This window comes from Larus michahellis, chromosome 1, assembly GCF_964199755.1.
Source record: "Larus michahellis chromosome 1, bLarMic1.1, whole genome shotgun sequence".
In the NCBI taxonomy this organism is placed as follows: domain Eukaryota; kingdom Metazoa; phylum Chordata; class Aves; order Charadriiformes; family Laridae; genus Larus; species Larus michahellis.
Window position 1 is genome coordinate 2,199,219 of NC_133896.1, and position 20,371 is coordinate 2,219,589.

The following is a 20,371-nucleotide window of genomic DNA, read 5'->3' on the forward strand; positions in this document are numbered from 1 at the left end:
TCGATGTATGACGTCCTCGATGTATGACACAGACATCAGGAGAGCGCTTGGGGCTGGGCAGGAGGAAGGCGGTGATGGTTGGGGTCCAGTACTAGGCTTACCTGGGATTTGGGGGATTTGTTCGGTCTTTAGCAGGTTACACGAGGGGAAAATGGAGGCATGCTGCACGGCCAGCCTGCAGAAAGCTTTCTCCCTTAGATGCTGGGGGACCAGAGTTTGGACGGGACTGTTGTAGAGGCACGAGATGTTGCATTTTTAGACGCCTCCCTTCTGCTGAGATACACCTGGCCCTGTGAGTACCTGTTTCTCTGAGACAAAGTACTGAGGCTGTCCCCCTGCCCGTGTCAACGGCAGCTCCATCCATGCCACCCAACCCTCCTCCTCCTCCTGCTGACAAAATCTGAGCAGCCACATCTTAATTTCTGACTGGCTGAATTGCAAGAAATGAGTCTGGACTCTCCCCCCTTACGAGTCCTGCCCCGTCTTGCAGTGTGTTTGGACTTTGAGTGCTGAGTGCAGAAAGCCCTCCGCAAGCAAGCCCATAATCCCCTATTCCTCCCCACCAGCAGGATGTTTTCCCTCTCTGTCTCCCATAAATCAAGATTCAAAGCCAAGCCCTGATGAGGAGGGTCAGAGGGTCCATGGGTAGCTGTGGCATGGATTTGAAGATGTGATGGATCTGGAGGATGGCAGCTCATATGGGTCCTTCTGGGTCAAAGTGATTTCCAGGTTGCTGCTAAAATTTAGGGCTACCCAGAAACCCAAGCCAGTCACGTCAAAGGGTGCTGGTTGCCTCCATCAGCATCCCAGGGGATGGGCAGGCCCATAGGGCCATCCATGACCCATTATCCTATGGGGACAGGAAAAGGAGGATATCCAACTGGTAGGTCTTCTGTGCTAAGGGGACCGTATTGCTCATCAGGTCTAGAAGAAGCTGGGCCAAGCGTTTCCTCACCATAATGCTCACTACAGTGGTTGATGATCAAGAAGAAAGGGTAGATGATCTGAAATGCAGCTAAAACTGCCCCATCCTGTCCTCTCCCTGGAAAGGTGGTCGTTCTCAGCCGAGCATTAATGGATTTCCCTGCATCCAACATACTCAAATCCTGGGCTTTGCCACTGGGACACTGTGTCCCAATGCATCCCAAGGTGGTCCTGCAGCCTTCTGGGGAGCCACCCCATTGGTTGTACCTACTGAGTGGGCCATGAACCTCCCTCCAGCAGAACATTGCTCACCTCCCTGTGGCTGAGCAGCCTTCATCCCCAAAAATGATGATTGCACCTTGGCTGCCTGGTGATGCTCAAGATGCTACTGGGAGCTTAATAATAACTAAAAGCGTGGCCAATATTGGATCATGCTCTTGCCCTGTCTGGTTGCCTGGTGTAGAGGTAGATGTAGTGTGAGTAGATGCCACCAACCCACTGGTGTTTGTGTACAGGTGGGTCTGTATTTCATTTGTCCTGACCTTGGCCCTTCTCTCTCCCTCTCTCTCTTGGGCAACACCAAGGGACAGAAATAGAGCTGGTTGTTTTCCCATTAGCTGTAATCAGTAGCTTTATCCATTAAAGTGTTCGTGAGGCCTTGGGCAGAAATAGTCTGTAATAGCTCAAGTGTTTGGTCTCAGAGACGTAATTTCTGGCTGGCAGGAAGCTTTACTAGAAGTTGCAATGGACACGGCAGGGAGAGGGGAACAAAATCTGCCTGAAAATGGCTGCCTCCTTCCAGCCTTTCGAAATACATCCTTTTGCAGGTGGTGATCATCAGTGGGGCCGTGCATATTTGACTTTTTCCTCACCTGCCACCCGTTCCAGGAGCATCAGCCCACCTCGTCCCAGAGCCACAGATCAGCTCTTTTCAGCACAGGGGATCACAGCGTGGGAGCTCTCATTGGAAATCCTGTCACTGCCTCCTTTCTGCCCAGTCCCAGGGAAGAGGATTTAGCACTGGGTTCATGGGGTGCTCCAGAAGACACCATCTGCCATGGTTGGAAAGACGGAAAGCATGCAGCCATGCAGCTGCACTTACCTGCAATAGGGGAAGGTGGATCCCTGAAGGGCTTCACTGATGTCACCAATGTGGCCATCCTCTGGGTTTTGTTAAGCATTTCTTCCTGGCTTTCACCATCTCTTCTGATGTGTTCCCAAAGCTGGAGCTTTTGGAACCCTTGGAGCTGCCTGTTGATTTCAGTTGCCTCCAGACCTGTGGATTTAATTGCTGGGTCACCGATGATGAAATCTGGTGGCACAGTTGGAAAGCCACCATGCTTTGAAAAATAGTTGTAGCTCAAGAAAATTATCGCCACTGCGCAACACAATGTGCGAGACGAGTCACAACACAACGTTTGGTTGGCCAAAGCCTACAGAGCACTGAGGTACGTAGTCATATTAGCAGCCTTACCCCTTTCCATGAGCATCCTTCCCAGCTCACCTCCACAAGCTGCAAACGTAAGACAGACAGTGCACAGTTTTTATTGCTACTTCTTTTTTTCCCTAGGTAAATAAGATTTTTCAACAAAATCATTATTTTTACAGGCAGCACATGCTTTCATGCACTATTTTTCACCCTTTTTTTTCCCCCTCCCTTCAAAGCGTTCAAATGCCCCCTAACATCTCTAGGCAGAAACGAGTGCGACTCCAACTTAATGGCTGAAGTGTCTTGGCAAGTGGTGGTGAACCCAAACCCACCTTGGCCGTGGGCAGACCCCAGGGAGTGGGGCAGGAGTGGGGCAGCTCTCTGCTGGCCTTCAGGACCTCTGCAGGGCAAGGAAAGCAAGACCCCAAAAGCCTGGAACCCTGGTGATATTGGGATCCTGGGGTAAAACCATCCCCAAATGCAGCGGGTTTCATTACTGCTGTGGCGCTGGTTGGCGGTTATTCACCACCCGAGAGGAGAGGTCTGTGTGTCAACAAGTGCCACGAAGTAGACAGGAATTAAAAGGCTGTTATTAGGCAAAATGCAGCTCCAAACTTGCCCCCATGACCCAACGCCTTTCGTCAATCAGCGGGGAAATGGAGATGACCAGGGAGGAAAGCTTTGCTAACAAAACTGCGGGGGAAGAAATGGGAAGAGAGAGGGCTTCAAGGGAAAAAATTAAGAGTTTGAGTAGGAGGTCAGGACTATGGCAGAGACCTCGCGGCCCAGAAGCCCGCACTCGTCTCCGAGCATGGAGAGGTGACGCGTCTCCGTTTGCTGCTAATGGGGTGATATTTGCTCTGCCGAGCCAGCATGTGCTGGCACTCAAATTGCTCCAATTTAGTCACTGGCAGGTGTCAGGGCGGTGGCCCCAAGTGCGTCTCGACGGCCGACTTACCGCATTTGCCTCTCATTTCACTCCTGACCACCTCCTTCACCTCTTCCTCCTGTGCCGTGGAGGGAAAGCAGAGGTTAGTGGTGATTTTCTACCCTGGCACCATCTCCCTCTGCTCTGTGTCCTGTCCCGACTTTGCTCGCCCCACTGGAGGTGGCTTTTGGGACCACAAGTGAAAACATCTCAGCTTGGGTATGGCCAAGATCAGAGATGTATGTTTGGTGTCACAGAGACTTGGTTCAAGATTTGTGGCTCATCAGGGAAATGATTCCTTTTGCAAATTCATGTCCATCCTGCAGCCAGCTCCTCTTGCCCCAAGGAGCTGAGACCCCGAGCCCAACGTGAGGACCATGGCACACCTCAAGTCCGGGCTGGCTTTCCAGTGAGTCTCCACAACGTTTTGACACTGTCCCTGAAGCCATGGTCTCGCAGATGTCCCTCACCTCTGAGAAGCTTCATCAAACCACCTGCATCCATGCAAAGGGTCTGCTCAAATCATACTGCAGCCTTGACCCATGGACATGGGCTGTAGCACTAGATTTAGATGAGGTGTAGCTGCACCACATTTTGTTCTTCTCCTCTGCCTTTTAACCAGCTAATGATGTTCTCCACAGAGGGAGACATCTGATCTCAAGGATTTTGAGTCTGTGCCTGACCCTTGGGCCAGACAGCTGTCACTGTTTCACTTGAGCATCTTCCACGTGCTACAGCTGGTATCCTACTGCACTTCATGTGGTCACTACCTCTTATCCCTTGTAGGGATGACAAATTTTGGGACGCTTACTATGCAGGGAGCTGGGGTCTTCAGCCGCCGGCACATAGGGCACCCTCGTCATGCCAAACCAAATCCTGCTTGTCCTCCACACACTGGAAAGATGAAAGTACCCCGTCCTATCAGTCAAGTGGCGCAACACACATTTGCTCAGGCAACAGGGCGGAGACCCTAAGGTTAGGGGAGCTGCAACAGGGATCTTGCCCTGACCCATGTGGGTCAACCATTCCTTCTTCAGGATTTATAAACCCAGAGCAGCAGCTTTTGGAGTAACGCCAGCTCCCTAATCCACTCTGAAAAGGGGGCGCATTGCTTTCTCCTGCTCTTTCTTTGCATTTGATCATCCCTGTGGCATTGGCACTGATCCTATCTGCCAAGCATGAGTCTGAAGCATCACAGGGAGGATGGGAGTGGGGAAATGTGCCTCGGGTTCTGGGTCATTTTTTGGGCTTGACGTAGTACAGCCCAGCACTTCTCCCACCCCAGGCTGTGCATGTCTGATGTCTCTGGGTAACGGCCAAACCCCCCATTTCCCGGATATTCTCTGAATGAATCTCTTTCTCAGCATTTCCCTCCTCCTCTACACCTCTTAGGGGTAGTTTGTCCTATTTTCTCTATTCAGGCCTGTGTAATAGGATGTGATCTTGGGCTAAAGTACTCACAGAAAGACCAGGATCTCCCTTTTCTCCTTTCTGGCCGGCTGGACCATTTTCACCCTGTTAAAAACACTTAAGTCATTACAAAAGCTCAGTAGATTGACCATTAAATGCTCCAAGGATAAATTGCACCTTAGAGAGGAAAGGATGCACTAGGAAGGGAGACAGGGGAAAAAGGCTCACATGTTTTCCCTTAAATTCGAGGGATATCTGTGAGTAAATCACTGAGTGAAGGAAAGGACTCATTCATGTACAAGGAAGCAAGAACAAAAATGTGTATCAGAGAGCTGGCTGCAAGCTCCCAGATTTTTTGGGAACTCTGCCCTATCTAAACACTAAGGACGTTACCAGCTACAGTTTAAGTCAGGTTTCTTTGCAATTTGTAAGGGACCACAAAAGCTGAGGTGGAGGCGTGAAGAGGATCTGGCCTCCAGAGAACCTCTGGGAACCAGAGGAAGCAGAAGATTGCAACTGGGATTGCAATCCCAGCACTGAAAAGGCGAAACACAGGGAGATGCTGAGGTTTGCCAACAGGGCTTTCTGCCTCCCAGGAGAAAATACCTCGAGAATTTTTCTGATCAGAACTGGTGAAAACTGGATTTGTTGTTTAAAATTGATTAAAAATATTAAAGGGAAAGGACAGATGCAAAAAGCCCATGAGCCAGCGTTGGCAGGACCTGCAGCATGTAGGGACCGATCCAGAACATGGGTTGCAGGTTGGGATCCGGAGATGAAGCTCATACTGTTATACTCTGATGTGCATTAAAAGGCCGAGCATTACCCCTCTGCATTGAAGGACTGCACTGAGTATGGTTTTAGTCCTGGTCTGCCATGCCAAGCACGGGTGAGGATGTGCTGGCCCAAAATATGATGTTTTCCCAAAGAAGTCTTATATAAATCAACTGGCAGCCCACAGGGCTCACAGCAGTTGTTCCAGTTGGAGAGACCTTCAGGCAGAAGTGTAGGCAGCATTGCCCTTGTCTGGTGCCTGGCACTTGGGGGTAAAATTCATAAAATTGTAAAAAAACAATATTTGGAGAGCCAAGAAATGCAACTGAGAACAGCCAGGGTTCTTCCAGCCCCAGTGCAGAGCTCTGCACTGCTGCAGGGTGGTGAGGAACCCCACTGGGAGGCGAGGCTGGCTCATCCCCGTACTGACCATTTCTCCTTTTCTGCCATCCACGCCTGGAGGTCCCCTGAGGCAGAGCTGAGGTCTCCCTCTTTTCCCTCGTGGACCCTAGAGAAGAAGAATAAAGCTCAGTTAGCAGTGCCCAAGCACCCTCCAGAGATACCCCACACCACCAGTTGGGGGTTTCCCACTAAAACCCAACCTGGGCATCAGTAGGAGAAGACACTCAGAGCTCTCTGGATTTCAAATGCTCCCCAGACAGATCAGGCGTGATGAGTCAGAGCCCTGGGCTTTGCCCCCTCTGCCCTGGGCAACCACAAGGAGTTTCCTATGGTCCCTCCCTGCAGAAAGGATGGATGCTGCGGGGGTAGAAGGCAGGTTTCTCTCCCTGACACTCTAATTTAAGAAACGGAGTCTCAGCAGGGGGAGAAGGGCTTGCAGATGGAGATAATACCCTCCCACACTAGAAATGAGGGTGGCCTTGCTGCTGTGGTTCAGACCCAGGGACTTTCTCTTTTAATTTAGAGAAAAGACAAGTAGCAGTGTGGGTGTAGAAAGTGGCATCTCACGGTCTCTCTTTAATCTGTGTCCAGACGAAAGCCATTCATTATCTCATACACGGCTTTCTAAGCATGCAGTGCTTGTAACTGCTAATATAAAAACTTTCAGCCTTTTTAAACATACATGAGGGGGCCCCGCACTTTCAGCTCCTTCCTCCCTTCCGTGATTCTTTTGATATATTTTTCATTGCAAGGTACAGCCTGGGGAGCAAGGGAAAGAAGAATAATGTTGCTGCTGTGGTCTGAAGCTGGATCTAGTCCATTTTTTATTGTTCTGGAAGGGTCTTCCTACAGCTGCACCCCTTTAGGGAAAGGCTCAGGGGCAGTCCTTCCTATAATCCCCCTGTCAGTGGTGAAGCAGTGGGTGGGATTCAGCTGTAGCTGTAGGCTCCTGAGCAACGCAGGAGGCCCAGAGCATCCTCTGTGCCCTTGCACCATGGACCGGATTGGTCTAGGTCAAGCTTTTATTTGATGACATCTCAGAACACAACACAGATGTTCTATCTGACCATCAGTGCAACGTGGACCTTGCTGCACCCACCTGCATTTTCCCTTCCTTAATCCCTTCTTCCCTAAGATTTAACACTCAGTGTTGGGTATTTTTTGTTTTACGGCTCCAAAGAGCAGGGCACAAACTTTTGGAACATGTGATGCTCTTCCTCTGTATGGGGGAAAAACCAGGTTAAGACTCACTAAATCCTACATAGATACCTTTATACCATCCAAGTCAGAAGTCCTTGCAAGGGGCCCTAGGACAGGGAGATCGTTGAGATCCTGGAGAGATGATCTAATGAGGTCCAGACTCATTCAGACTTCCACACAAAACTGGGTCTGAATTGTCCCAACTTCTGTCCTCAAAAGCCAAAGCAATTTTCACCAGTGTATCTTTACCAGCACAGTCCTGAGCTGTCAGATGCAGCTACACATCGGCTAAATTCTCCATGCTATTGAACGTGCTTCTCACTTGGTGAAGGATAATCATTGGTCATTAGAGTTTGGATTATTTGCCTGAAATAATTTAGCAGGGCATAAGAGAATACAGAAGAAAATCTACCTCTTCTCCTTGTTTTCAAAGCAGCAGCACAGTCAAATCCCCATTTAGCAGAAAACTCAAGTATTTTACAAGCCATATGTGTGGATGTGTGTACACCCAGGCTTTGCATACACACACACACACACACAGATGAAATCCTTACACACGGTTGTATAAGGATACATCAGTCAAGGGTGAAACATGGCACGCCAGATGTTTGCCAGACTTAGGGCCTGGCAGGAGCTAAAACAGGGCTATCCCTGAGACAGCTTATAGGAAACAGTTGCTCTTTCACGTAGTCGCCCAACTTTCACTTTTCTTTTGCTCTCGGTTCTTTCATGTTAATTTATATATTCTCTTGTCCAAGCCTGAAACTCAGCTAGTCCCACCAGCACAGCTGAGAAGGGTATTTTCATTTCCAGTCCTCTTTCACTTAAAAAGTTCTTCCTTACTTAATGGCTGCTGTCTAAGGGAGGGCGATTAGCACTAATCTCTAGTATCTGTCCCTCCGCATTGTGTTGGCAGCAGCAAGACACTCTTCATTACCATAGAATCTGGGGGCAGCATGTTCCTGCTCATAAACAGTATTAGCATGTCTCATTTCCAAGTCTTTTTGTTAGATTTCAAAAGGTGCCCAGCATGTCTTGCATGCAAAGACACTTATTAAGTATGGCCCACAAATGGGGTCTGAAAGCCACCAGCTCCTTCCGAAACCTTGCCATCCTGCTCCCCAGATAATTAGCAACAGGAGGGGTGCACTTGATGCCCTCATAACTTGAAATTATCAGCCTTCCTTTCTTCACTGAGAGGTCACATCTTATGCTGCAGATAGGAAAAGAAGAGAGGAAAGGGGAAAAAAAAGTCTCTGGTGATAAACGCACCAAGAGATCTGAAGTACATTGACCAATATCCCAGAGAACGACAGCAGACTTTGCAGCCATGTTGAGCTGGGACGCCTCAGGTGCCAGTTTGTAAGAGGTGGGGAGATCTATGAAGTGGGGAGATGTATGTGTACACAGTGACATATGGAAACACATCTGGGGTGCTATGTCGCATAAGGAAGTGAGGTACAGATCTCAGCAGGTTTTAGGGCATCCTACAGACCACTTGCTACTCACCTGTGGCCCTGGTTCACCCTGTGGCCCTTGAGGTCCATCTGGTCCAGCAACTCCAGTCTTCCCAGGCCATCCCATTTGTCCTTTGAAGCCTCCCAGGCCAGGAACTCCTTTGGCCCCCTGACAATCACCGACACAAAGCACAGGTTTGTTTAGAGATGGGCCAGTCAAACATTATCCAAAGACTTCCATGGCATTGGCAACTAGGGGAGACCCTTTACATTCTACTTTGTCTGCTGTTGGGCCCTCCTGAGGAGGAGAAAGAGAGTTACCAAGAGCTGGCCTATGAATTTCCTACTCATCTGCACTGTTGAGCTTCCTCCTGGAGCTGCTGCGAACAGAAAAGCCTCCCATTAAACACAGCAGAAGGAAAGACCTCCAGTCAGCCCAACACCCAACCTTCAGCAGTGGCCGACAGCAGATGTTTGTGGGAGAGGAGAAGAACAAGAGAGGAAGGGATGATATTTCCCCAGAAATAACCTCTCAGCCTTTGACCATTCACAGATCAGAGATTTAGTGATCAATGGCGGTTGCTTGACAAGAGGACTCAGTGTTTGAGACAGATGACCATCAGGGGATGAAAAGCTGTTTTCAATAAAAGCAACACATTCTTTAAGACCCCAAATCAGCTGCAGACAAGATGGTGGAACTGAATGTGAGAAGGACTGGAGGGGGTGGAAAATGCCCAAAGACTTGATGGAGGCTGCTGGGATTACTGTGTGGTTTTCTTTTTTTCAAAACAGTTGCTGTTTTAACTGAAAACCCACTTTTCTCCCATGGGGAGGTATAAATTTTAGACTTTCACTTTAGAGAAGAAAATGGGAAATTAAGCAATGCAGAGAGGCAAAATCTGTGGGGAGTGATCAAGGTGGGGTCTCCTCAGGGAGCTGAGAGCAGAGTCCAGGAGCAGGTCAGTTTGGAGACCTTTCCCACTCCCATGGCCAACGTGCCCAGGAGGCAGCAAGTATTATCCACTTCTTCTGCCCCACAGCTTCCCAGGCACCCTCTACCCTGGGCATGGTGATGTTGAATAAACTCTGATAATTAAGGGTTTGGATGGCTGTTCCTCATACTAATCAGGCACCCTTCCAGGGTTTTGCACATCAGCAGAGGGTGAATTTAAGGAGACCTCCATCTCCTGCCCTTTCCAACTGCAGTTCCAGCCTTAATGCTCTAGACAGTTGACATTTGCCCACTGGAAAGGGTACCAATGATGTAAAAAGTGTATAATTTTGTTAACTTGACCTGATGGATGTGGGATTTATTCCTTTATAAATGGCAGCTCGATGCAGTCTGGCGAGTACTAACCTTTTCTCCTTTCTCTCCAGGAATCCCCGAGGCACCATCGTCCCCTGATGCTCCCTGTTCACCCTGGAAGGAGCCAAGATAAAATCATGGACTTGGCAAGGTTGCAATTTGCTGGATGAACTGGCTTTTCTTCAGATTACAATATTATTTACTGAGTGGGACCCAGCAGGGTCTCTCAGCTTGAGCATTGGTGGTACTCAAGGAGACTGATAGAAATCTCATTATAAAGCCCCATTACGTGACACATGCTATAGTGCCTGTGGAGCATCGGGGCTGGGGTGGACGAACCCGGTTGAGTCTTGCAGAGGCAAGTGAAGAGGTCCCCACCTGAGATGTCCAAGCATCTTCACCCAGGTCTATGCTGGCTTATAGGAACAGATTCAGAATAACCCCCTTTGTGCCCTTTGAAAGAAAGAATCATGTTGCAGAGGTGGATTTGCAGCATCTGCTAAGCTTTTAGGAAACCTCCTACTTGTAGGCAGATGCATAATTTAGATATTCACCTTTGGTCCATATGGTCCATCTGATCCTGGGATTCCTGGTTTTCCAGGACTGCCAATTTCTCCCTGTGGATGGAAAAGCAGTGGATGGGCTGTAAGTGCACACAGCCCCTAAAACATCGGGAAAACTGGCTCCAAAATGGCAAGGTAAGTGGTACTTGGGGGGGGAACATGATCATGCTACTGGTAACAGAAAGCCTAAGTATAGGCAAAGTCCTACTTCAGACCAGTATAAATTTTAGACAGCCCCGACTCCAAGACCACCTACATGAAAGTAGGTGGGAAATTCACTGAACGGTACTTCATTTACCCAATAGGCCAAGGCTGATGAAGGGAGATATTAATAACAACAACAACAACAGTCACAACATATCCCATTGGCTCAGCTATCAACAGCTCCCTTACTTCTTATCAAGCTTTTCTAAACCTTTCATAAAAAGACCATTAAGGGTCATTATCCCTGTTTATAGAGGAAGGACCAGTGGTGCTGCCAATCGGAGCGATGTGCCCAGCAGTAATTGTGAAATGAGTCCAGGCAGTTGCTAAGCCACAGAGCAGGAGGGGATTTGGGCAGGGTCTGTTGGGTTTTTTTACGCTAGGTTATCAAAAAGTTCCCTGCAAGCCTTAAAACCTTCCCGTCCATGGCTCCCTGTGTGACCATGTCCCCCTGTGCTGCAGGCTGCAGCCCTGTGCCACCAAGAGGGACTTCTCCTGCTAGAGTTAGGGTGGCTTCTTCATGCATGATGCTGTCCTGGGCTTAAGTGGGAAACGCTGCTGGAAATGGGGCAGGTAGAGCAGGACAGAAAGGCAGGCTTAGCTCACCTTGATGCCTTCGGCTCCAGGAGCACCGATGCGTCCCGGAAGCCCTCGTAAGCCCTGAGGATAAAGCAGATCACAGGTGGTGACGTTAAACCAAGTTGAGGGCAGGAGGGAGGAACTCTGTGTGTGCATAGGGCAAACCCCAATGTGGCGCTGCAAGCTCTTGCTTTGCTCGCAGCATCCCGGAGAAGAGAAGGCTCCGGGGAGACCTTATAGCAGCCTTCCAGTACCTGAAGGGGGCCTATAAGAAAGCTGGGGAGGGGCTGTTTCAAGGGCATGTTGCGATAGGACGACGGGCAATGGCTTTAAACTAGAGCAAGGCAGGTTTAGATCGGACATTAGAAAGAAGTTCTTTACACTGAGGGTGGTGAGACACTGGCCCAGGTTTCCCAGAGAGGGGGTGGAGGCCCCATCCCTGGAGACATTCAAGGCCAGGCTTGATGAGGCTCTGAGCAACCTGATCTAGTTGAAGATGTCCCTGCTCACTGCAGGGGGGTTGTACGAGATGACCTCTAGATGTCCGTTCCAAGCCAACACATTCTGTGATTCTATGATCCTTCCCCACCGGCCTCACTCCATCCTGGAGCTTGAGCTCTCTTCCCTGCTTGTCCCAGCCTTTATATCATGCAGTGGTTGAGGTTGGAAGGGAGCTCTGGAGGTCGTCTTGTCCAAATCCTCCGCTCAGGCAGGGTCACCTAAAGCTGGTTGACCAGGACCACGTCTGGACAGCGTTTGAATATCTACTAGGATGGAGATTTCACAGAATCTCGCCCATCTCCTACCTTTGTTCCTTTCTGCCCAATGTCACCAGTGGTCCCAGGATCTCCTTTCTCTCCCTACATAAAAAAAAATACAGACAAACACATCATGCATAGCCTGAAAGGTAAAGAATAGCATCACCTTGTGTTTATATTGTGCTTTTAACCACCAGGGGCTCCTTGAAAATTTGCAGATCATGATCACCTTGCTGCTAGAAATGCAGCCATCTCTGGAGTGGGACGAGGAATGACCTTGTCGAAGATGTGTGACAGCTGCTAGCGAAGTGGGACAAAATGCTGTGGTGAGTCACCACAGGGCCTGTAGCTTATGCTGGGCAATGTTTGGAAAATGACCCTTGAGGACCCGTGTGTTGGAACGAGTGTTACTGAGGTTTGAGCAAATGGAGTGGCAACAATCGCCCGCACCGTGGAGATTGTCTCCCTCAGCTCTTGTGTTGGTCACAGACCCTGGAAATTCAAAGTCTGGATCGTTCAGGCACTACCTGAACGATCTAGAGGATGTTCATTAATTTCAGTGAGGTCTTCCTTTCCTGCTCCCTCCCAAAATCTTCTACTGTTTTTTGGGTGGGTTTTTTTTGTGTTTTTTTCTCCCATGGGAAAACAAAAGAGAAAATCCACCAACAGATTTCAGCTTATTTCCAGAAAGTAAAGTGAAGGCATATTCCCATTGAGCATCACTTTGGAGATGCAATTTCAGTAATAAGGGGTTGAAGTCCCATCCATGTGCAGGATCTTATGTGGGGGCAAGAAAGGCATCCTGTCGTGACAGAGAACCAGCTTGTCCCAGGAAAATGAGGTCCATAAGGGCTTTAGCAAATGGCTGCTTTGTTCCCTGCTCTCTCCATGAGGCAGATCAGCATCAAGGAGATCTGGACTTGGTACATGAAGGAACTTGAAATTTGGGCCTTGGTAAGTAAGAAAGGTAAAGTCATGCAGAAAATTTAGAAGTTTATTGCTAGATACATGGACAGATTCTCTGCTGGCATCCAGAGAATGGCTCCTCCTAAAATTCAGGCCAGGATGTGCATTAGAGACTTCTCCAGGAAGTTTAGAGAGCAATTTCATCTCCCTTTTGGAAAGACTTACCCTGAGCAAGAACCTGACTCCGGTAATGAGGCATGTAGGGTGTGGGAGGAGAAATGAACCCAGGTTGGAGAAAGGCACAGAACCTCTTTCTACCTGACAAATGAACCATGTCCTTTCCTGCTACTCACCGGCTTCCCCTTCTGCCCCTGAAGACCTCTGTCGCCTTTGGCTCCCTTGTTTCCATTCTTTCCATTAAGACCTGCTGCACCCTGCCAGAAAGAGGAGAAAAATTCATTTCTGCATCAGCTCTTGCAGGGAAAGTGGCTGAGGACAGTCCTCAGGATGGAAACTCAATAGTAAGAGCCTGGGTTTTGTGTCCCTGCAGTCCGAGGTCAGAAGCTCCCCTAGTACTAGCACCAAGACCCAAGGCTGGGATTTAGCACCCATAACTCATGGGCTTGTGAGCCACTGGCAAATGCAACCTGGGAGCTGATTTATTTATAATTACAGCTCTGGAAATAGAGGCCTGCAGCAGCTAAAGATCTCCCATGTGGGGAGCTGAGAGCCAAAATAAAGATCCTCATCCAGCCCAGACTTGTGGGCAATGCTGGGCAGAGGTGCTTCTCCGAGAAGACACCTTTTTTTGCCACACTTTGGAGGTTCTCGGCTTGTGGAACCACTTTGCAGCTCAGGTCAACGTGGGACATTGGAGCCACCTCCATCATCGGGGCCTCTTTGCACGGTGTCTCCCACTGTTTCGGTAGCAAGCTAAAAGCTACTGGAAATGCCCTTTTTTCTCTTTTTTTTTTTTTAATTTTTTTTTTTTTTTTTGCAAGGCTGCCACAGTCGACTCATCCATTCTGGCCGATTTCGATGGCAGTTTTCAGAACCTGGATGTGAGATGAAATTGTATTTATCCCCACTTGAGACACTGATTGCACAGGGCTTAGCTCGCTCAGAGGAGAATGAATTGGCTGTTGAAGCAGATCAGGAGATGAACAAGTGGCATTCTCTACTTGGAATTAATTTGCGGTATGTTGCTGAAAGGAAACACATTTATTAAAAAGAAATGTAAAAAAATCAGCCACCAGATTTGTATGCCAGGCAGACTCAGCAGCTTTCCAATTTCTTCTCCTCTCAGTGATGAACAGACAGTTCAAACATGATCGCAGTGACAAGCAAACATCCCAGAGACACAGGGGTGGGACGATGCTGTCCCTGATGGTGGGTCAGACCGTGAGGACAGACCCACTACCCAGATATAAAAATTCAGCTCCTCCTCTGTGGAGCGTGTTGCTTCTCCAAACCCTTCCCCAAGCCTGGGCACATTTTACATTTCAGAGTAAGAAGAGTATTTGGGAGCCGACCGGGTGCTCCTCCAACGGCTTTTGCCGGTCATGTCTGTATCAGGTAAAGTCCACGTTCCTCAAGCTCTGCCTACACTATCAGACACAAACATCTCATGCAAGCCCTTTATTTACTAGTAGCTATTTATTGACACGATCAATATGAAGTTCCATCGGAGGAAGTAAACGGACCATAAAACTCCCAGCTAACTAGAGTTTCTCTGTTTGCTAGGACAGATTGCCTGCGTGGAGGGTAATAAACCTTTTGGTTTGATGGTTAAATCTCACAAGCCCAGGATACCTTCAAGTGCCTGGTGTTTTTTTGAGATAGCTTTGAATTGGGTACAGATCCATCTGGCCAGGGATTTACACACCTGTATCTAAAGGGATGGGATAAAAATTATTCTTGAGCCTGAAGGAGCCTGACACTAGTTAGAGGTTTCTCAATCAGCTTTAATATTTCTCTCAGTTGTCCCTAGTTTCTCCTGTGTCAAGGAGAGACCTTTCCTTGTTTTCCTGTGCTTCCCTACTTGCCCGTGTCCAACTCTCATCTCTTCCATCTGCCTTAGATCATGAGGTGCTTCTTGCCTGCTCTTGACCTGAAAGGAGCCCAAATGGCTTTAGGAAGAGTTAAGCTCACAATTTGTCCTGGTAGGCTGAAAGGCAGCTGGGTCTAAACCTCGGTCCCGTAAACATAAGCAAGTTTTTGACCTGGGTCTTATAGAATCATAGAATCATAGAATCATAGAATTGTTGAGGTTGGAAGGGACCTTTAAGATCATCGAGTCCAACCTTTAGCCTACCCTGACAAGAGCCACTTCTAAACCATGTCCCTCAGTGCCCCATCTACTCTTTTTTTAAACACCTCCAGAGATGGTGAATCCACCACCTCCCTGGGCAACCTATTCCAATGTTTAATAACCCTTTCAGTGAAAAAATGTCTCCTAATATCTAATCTAAACCTCCCCTGACGTAACTTGAACCCGTTTCCCCTCGTCCTATCACTTGTCACCAGGGAGAAGAGGTCAGCCCCCATCTCTCTACAACCTCCTTTCAGGTAGTTGTAGAGGGCGATAAGGTCTCCCCTCAGCCTCCTCTTCTCCAGGCTAAACAACCCCAGCTCCCTCAGTCGTTCCTCATAAGGTTTGTCCTCCAGGCCCCTCACCAGCTTTGTAGCCCTTCTCTGGACACGCTCCAACACCTCAATGTCCCTCTTGTAGCGAGGGGCCCAAAACTGAACGCAGTACTCGAGGTGGAGTATCTCGAGGTGGAGTATCTCCCCATAGGGGGACTCCTACGCAGCAGGGGCTGAAGAGACTTTGTCATATGGACTAGAAGGTTTATAAAAAGGCTTGAATGTGACAGCAGGTCTGTCCCTGCTTCAGCTAGGGGGGAGAAGCAGGTCAGAGAGGTGATGCTTTTCAAGGCCATCTGCACCCAGGACAAGAAAAAGACGGTATAGGAGAAAAAAAAACAAAAAACAAAAAACAAAAAAAGGAGAGAGAGAGAGGAAGAGGGAAACGTTTGAGCACTAGGCAATGGAAAAAAGCTGAATGGAAAATTGTTCCCTCAGATTTACATGCCATGTTCTGCCAGGCAAATAAAGGCTGGTCAATAAAACCTAGCAAAATGACAATTTAAAGGCAATTACTGGTGAAGTACTGGAAATGGCTCTTGCTATTTGGTTCTGTTACTAAAGTATTGCTGGAACAGGCTTCATTTAACTGCAAAGACACCACGAAGGCACGGCAACGCAGGGGCTTAGTCATAAGTCCTGAGCGCTGGCTGTGACGCAAAGACGTCTTAGAGGAGCCAAGGATCTCTGCTTCCAGGCACAAATTCCTGCGAAGCTTTGGGCTTGGAGCCAGGGAGGAGCCTGCCTTGTCTCCAGCCTTATTGTTTACACTCAGACGAACGAGCTGGGGAACTGGCTGGGTCACCCTGGGAAAATGTGAAACCTACCAGCAGAAACGCCCCAACGGTGCGCCCCAAAAGGATCGATCTGTTTGAAGACACACATCAAAGGGCTCATGCATTTCCAAATCGTGGCGTAGGCTGCAACCTCAGCTACAAGGTTCCCCACCTCCTGGGCTCCAGTGCTCAATATTTGATGGGATGATGCATATGAAGCAGCTGGAAGTCTCAACCTAAGAATTTCATCTCTGTTTTTATCCCTTCCCTGCTGTGTCTTGTGTCTAGACTGTCCTGCCCACAATTACTTGCTGCAGTCCTTTGGATTTCTGGACCAATGGGAGCTGCCACTGGTCCTTAACGATGTAAGGAGCATTTGTTCTCAGGCACTACATCTCAGCCTGCTCCAAAGCCTCCAAGGTATCTGGGCAGAGATTTCCACCCGCAGCCAGAAGATCTGGCTGATTAACTTCCCTTTGACCAGCCTGGACTCATCAGAAGTGCTCAGGACACACCGGTGCACCCTCTCAGGGCAAGAATTTCTTAGGAGATGTCTTTTTCCACTCCGAGTGGCCAGGGACACCTCTTGTCAAGCCCAGGACAGATCCCTACACCCCACCTTTCCTCTTTTTTGGCTTGAAGTGGCCTACTGCTCAGCAGGCAGGAGAACTGAGATGGCACATGGGTTCACTGAAGTCCCCACGCAATCAATGAAGGGAGGTAGACCTTTCCTGATGGGACCCTGAATAGCTCTTAAGAGTTGTCTGCCCTGCACTGTTATCTGTATCAAGAGCTCTTGTGCTCTTAATATCTATGGTAAAGTTAAATTCCTGCTTATAACCATTCTCACACCTACCATACTCTGGGCTATAGGGCCTTGGTTATCATCCAAGTCTTCAGACCCTGCAGAGTGCTGTCTGGTTTTGACACCCTGTGCTGCGGAATGGTGGCAGAAGAGTGTCCTTCAGCCTTCCGTTAGCCTTCCTGGGCTGGCCATATTTAGCATCTGATTGTCCCGGTGTTAACCAGAATCCCCTGACTTGCTCTCACTTCTTGCATTGTCTTCAGGTGTACGGCTTTGCTTTCACACCTTGCAAACTGCATTGTGCTCAATCATCAGCGTGGACCAAAAAATCCTGTATTTCCCCCATCCTTCCTCTCACTCACGTGCTGGTGGCTCTGCTCCAATGCAGGCTTTGGCAGATGTGCTCTGGCAAGCACTGAAGAATGAAGCGCATCAGAAATGGTTCTGAGAGCAAAAGCAGAAGGTCCAGGGAGCTGGTGAGTCTCCCGCTCTCCGGGCAAGTTTAAGCAGGACACCCAGGGAATAAAATGCCAGTGGTGTTACCTCATGGACCCTGGCTTCCTCAGTTATAGGGCAAGGATCCATGAGCTGCTGGTCAACGATAGAGCCCAGCTCACAAGAGGAGATGAAGAACATCTCTGAGCTCCAACTTGCACACCTATTGAGGAGGACTGCAAACCAGGATGGAGAGGGCCAAGGCACACTGGTAATTGTAGACCCTGGAAACCTAAAATAGGGCATAATGGCAAGAGAGGAGTATTCAGAATAGAGCTTTAGGGACAATAATGGGTTAATCTGCCAGCATATTAATGCACAAAGCATGGGAAATAAAGAAGAGAAGCTGGAAGCCTTAATACACAATCAAGATTGCAACTTAATAGGCATAACACAGGCTGCAATATTAATACGAAAGGGTGAAGCATGGCAGGAATATCAATGTAAAAAAGAGCAGTGCTTTTAGAAAGGAGGAAAAAGGAGGAAGAGGTGTCTTGAATATCAAGAATACACTCATTTGCCTTGAGGTCCTGCTGTAAAGTTAGATCCATTGAAAATCTCCAGGCAATGATTACAGGAAGGAGACACAAATGCTGTCACTTGGTTGGGGAACTCCTACAGATCACCAAATCAAAAGAAGACATGGATCAGATTTTTTACGAACTAGTTAAATTACCCAGAGTGAATTCAGCAGGACAGCAAGGGACCAGCACATTTTTGCAATGAGTTAGTGGCAATTTGAGGATATGAAAGATGGAATTAGAGGGAGTTGAAGGAAAATGAGAACTGCTAGCCATTACCTTCGAGACTTTGAATAGGACAGATTTGCTACCGGTAGACTGCACCAAGTAGTGTCTGCCTTCAAGCAAAGGGGAGAAGGGGACCTGGGGAATGATACATGGGACAGCCTTGCCTGCCCCTCCAGAATAACTTGGGGAAAAACATAATCAAAGTATCTGTGAGCACTGAGAAGATAAAGTGAGACCTGGGCTTGTGGAGAACAAGTCACATCAGGATGTTGTGTCCTAACACAGGTGTCTGAAATAGATCTTGTGAATCACACGCTAAGAGTACCCTAAAGCTGCCAATAAAACAAGTCTGAGCATGGCTCGCTCAGATGTGGAAAGTGAACATGGCAGACACCTAACCTGAGGTCAGATGAATTTCAACCAGTTTGTCGTATATCATGGCTCTTCCAGCAAGGCCCCAGCTCTGATCTGACTTTTGCAATTTTCGAAATTCAATGAAGGACCAAACCCAAGCTCTGTTATCTCAGTCTAGCTCCAAGCACAGCGCAGATACCATTAACCTGCACCAGCAGAATCCCTAAATATTTCCAAAAGAAAGATTACTTGGTCTTCCTCAAATACTGATTGACAAAATAACCACTTTCTGGTAGTTAACCGTATTATGTGTCCATCCCTGTGGGAGCCAGTAGAAAACAGCACATCATCCAGCTACGACTGGGTGGTTTCTGGCCAGGATGGTGGAGTCCAGCTGTGCTTCCTTCGCACGCAGCAGCCTCAACAAACGTCTTTGCTCTATTCCCGCGCTACTACTGCTTGGTCACCTGTGGATTCAGGTGTTCACCACAAAGCAATTCCAAAAAATGCACTTGATCCAATGCCTACGTGCGGTGGGTGATCCCAGATGCTGAGGTCTTACAGCGCGTTGCAGCCTCATCCCTTCGCCAACAGCGCTCAGAAGGTTGTTAACAATTAGGCAGGGGTTGAAATACTTAATTGAATGAGGGTCATTTTCTCAGTGAGCAATTACCCAGCTGGATTATGGGCTTGTAAATAGTTACACAGCCGTGGCCAGCAATCAGTGGGCAGCGCTGAACGGCGGTAGAGCCTTCACAGCAACAGATCGTTGCTGAGAATTGCTCTCACACACAAAGAGGGATAATTGGGGAACAGGTTAAGAAAACACTGGTATTTCTTACTGCGATAAAACAATTGAACGCGCTCGTATTTCCATGACTTGAGAAAAAGCCCAGTCACCTTTTTGTGTTCCCTTCCTTCCTATTCCTTCCTTTCCCAGATGAAAAGAGATCAGCAGGGTTTTTTTTCACTTTGGACAACCTTGGAGACCATTTTTTTCACTTGGGGGTTTCTTCCAGGTGAAACGGTGAAGTTCAAAGGCATGTAAACACTTTTGCCAACCAAAATTGCTTTTCTTTTTTTTTTTTCTTTCCCGATTTCAATTTGTTAGGAAACGAAATGAACTCAGAGATTACCCAGGTCCTCCAGCAAGGCTGTTTTCCCTCTGGCCAGTAACATGCACCCACTGAGAACAGCCACTTGTAGTCCAATCTCTGAAGGATATATACATTTCTCATGGAATAGACAACCTACAGTCACAATTCTTAAGCCATTTGAACGTGAAACATCATCTGTTCATGTCTGGCAATGCCCCTCAATACACTAAAGGCACTAAAAAATAATAAATAAATGCATATTTCATGTGTTTCTTGATGCAAAATGCAACACCCTATTAAAACATACCTCTGGCTGTGGTCCCCCCTGCCCACAGCTGGTTTTCCAGCAAAGCCCTGTTGAACATGGGCTTTGTGGAGCCGCAACAGAGCCAGCATCACAGCATCCCACCCCACAACCCATACACGTGGTTGTGGGGAGAGGAGCAGCAGCGCAAGCCCAGCTCCGCGCCCAAGACTTGCAAAGATAGAGAAACACGCTCCAACTCACGGCAGAGCCCAGCAAGCCTGGTTCTCCTGGCTCCCCCTGCAAGGAAATCATGACAAATTACCAGGCGAAGATTTTTCCTCTGGAAAAAGGGGTTGCTGTAG

At 48.3% G+C, this 20,371-nt stretch overlaps 1 protein-coding gene across 1 annotated transcript in view; it reads right to left on the bottom strand.

Moving 5' to 3' along the window:
• LOC141738013 (uncharacterized) overlaps positions 1-20,371 on the bottom strand; it is a 126,148-nt gene that overhangs the window by 6,105 nt on the left and 99,672 nt on the right. The window contains exons 74-85 of the mRNA XM_074573039.1: positions 20,271-20,306; positions 13,194-13,274; positions 11,983-12,036; positions 11,204-11,257; positions 10,385-10,447; positions 9,882-9,944; positions 8,577-8,693; positions 5,896-5,973; positions 4,743-4,796; positions 3,312-3,360; positions 2,399-2,437; positions 2,027-2,200 (exon numbers count right to left, since the gene is read on the bottom strand). Coding sequence (XP_074429140.1) covers positions 2,027-2,200; positions 2,399-2,437; positions 3,312-3,360; positions 4,743-4,796; positions 5,896-5,973; positions 8,577-8,693; positions 9,882-9,944; positions 10,385-10,447; positions 11,204-11,257; positions 11,983-12,036; positions 13,194-13,274; positions 20,271-20,306 — 862 coding nt within the window. The remainder of the gene's footprint in view (positions 1-2,026; positions 2,201-2,398; positions 2,438-3,311; positions 3,361-4,742; positions 4,797-5,895; positions 5,974-8,576; positions 8,694-9,881; positions 9,945-10,384; positions 10,448-11,203; positions 11,258-11,982; positions 12,037-13,193; positions 13,275-20,270; positions 20,307-20,371) is intronic.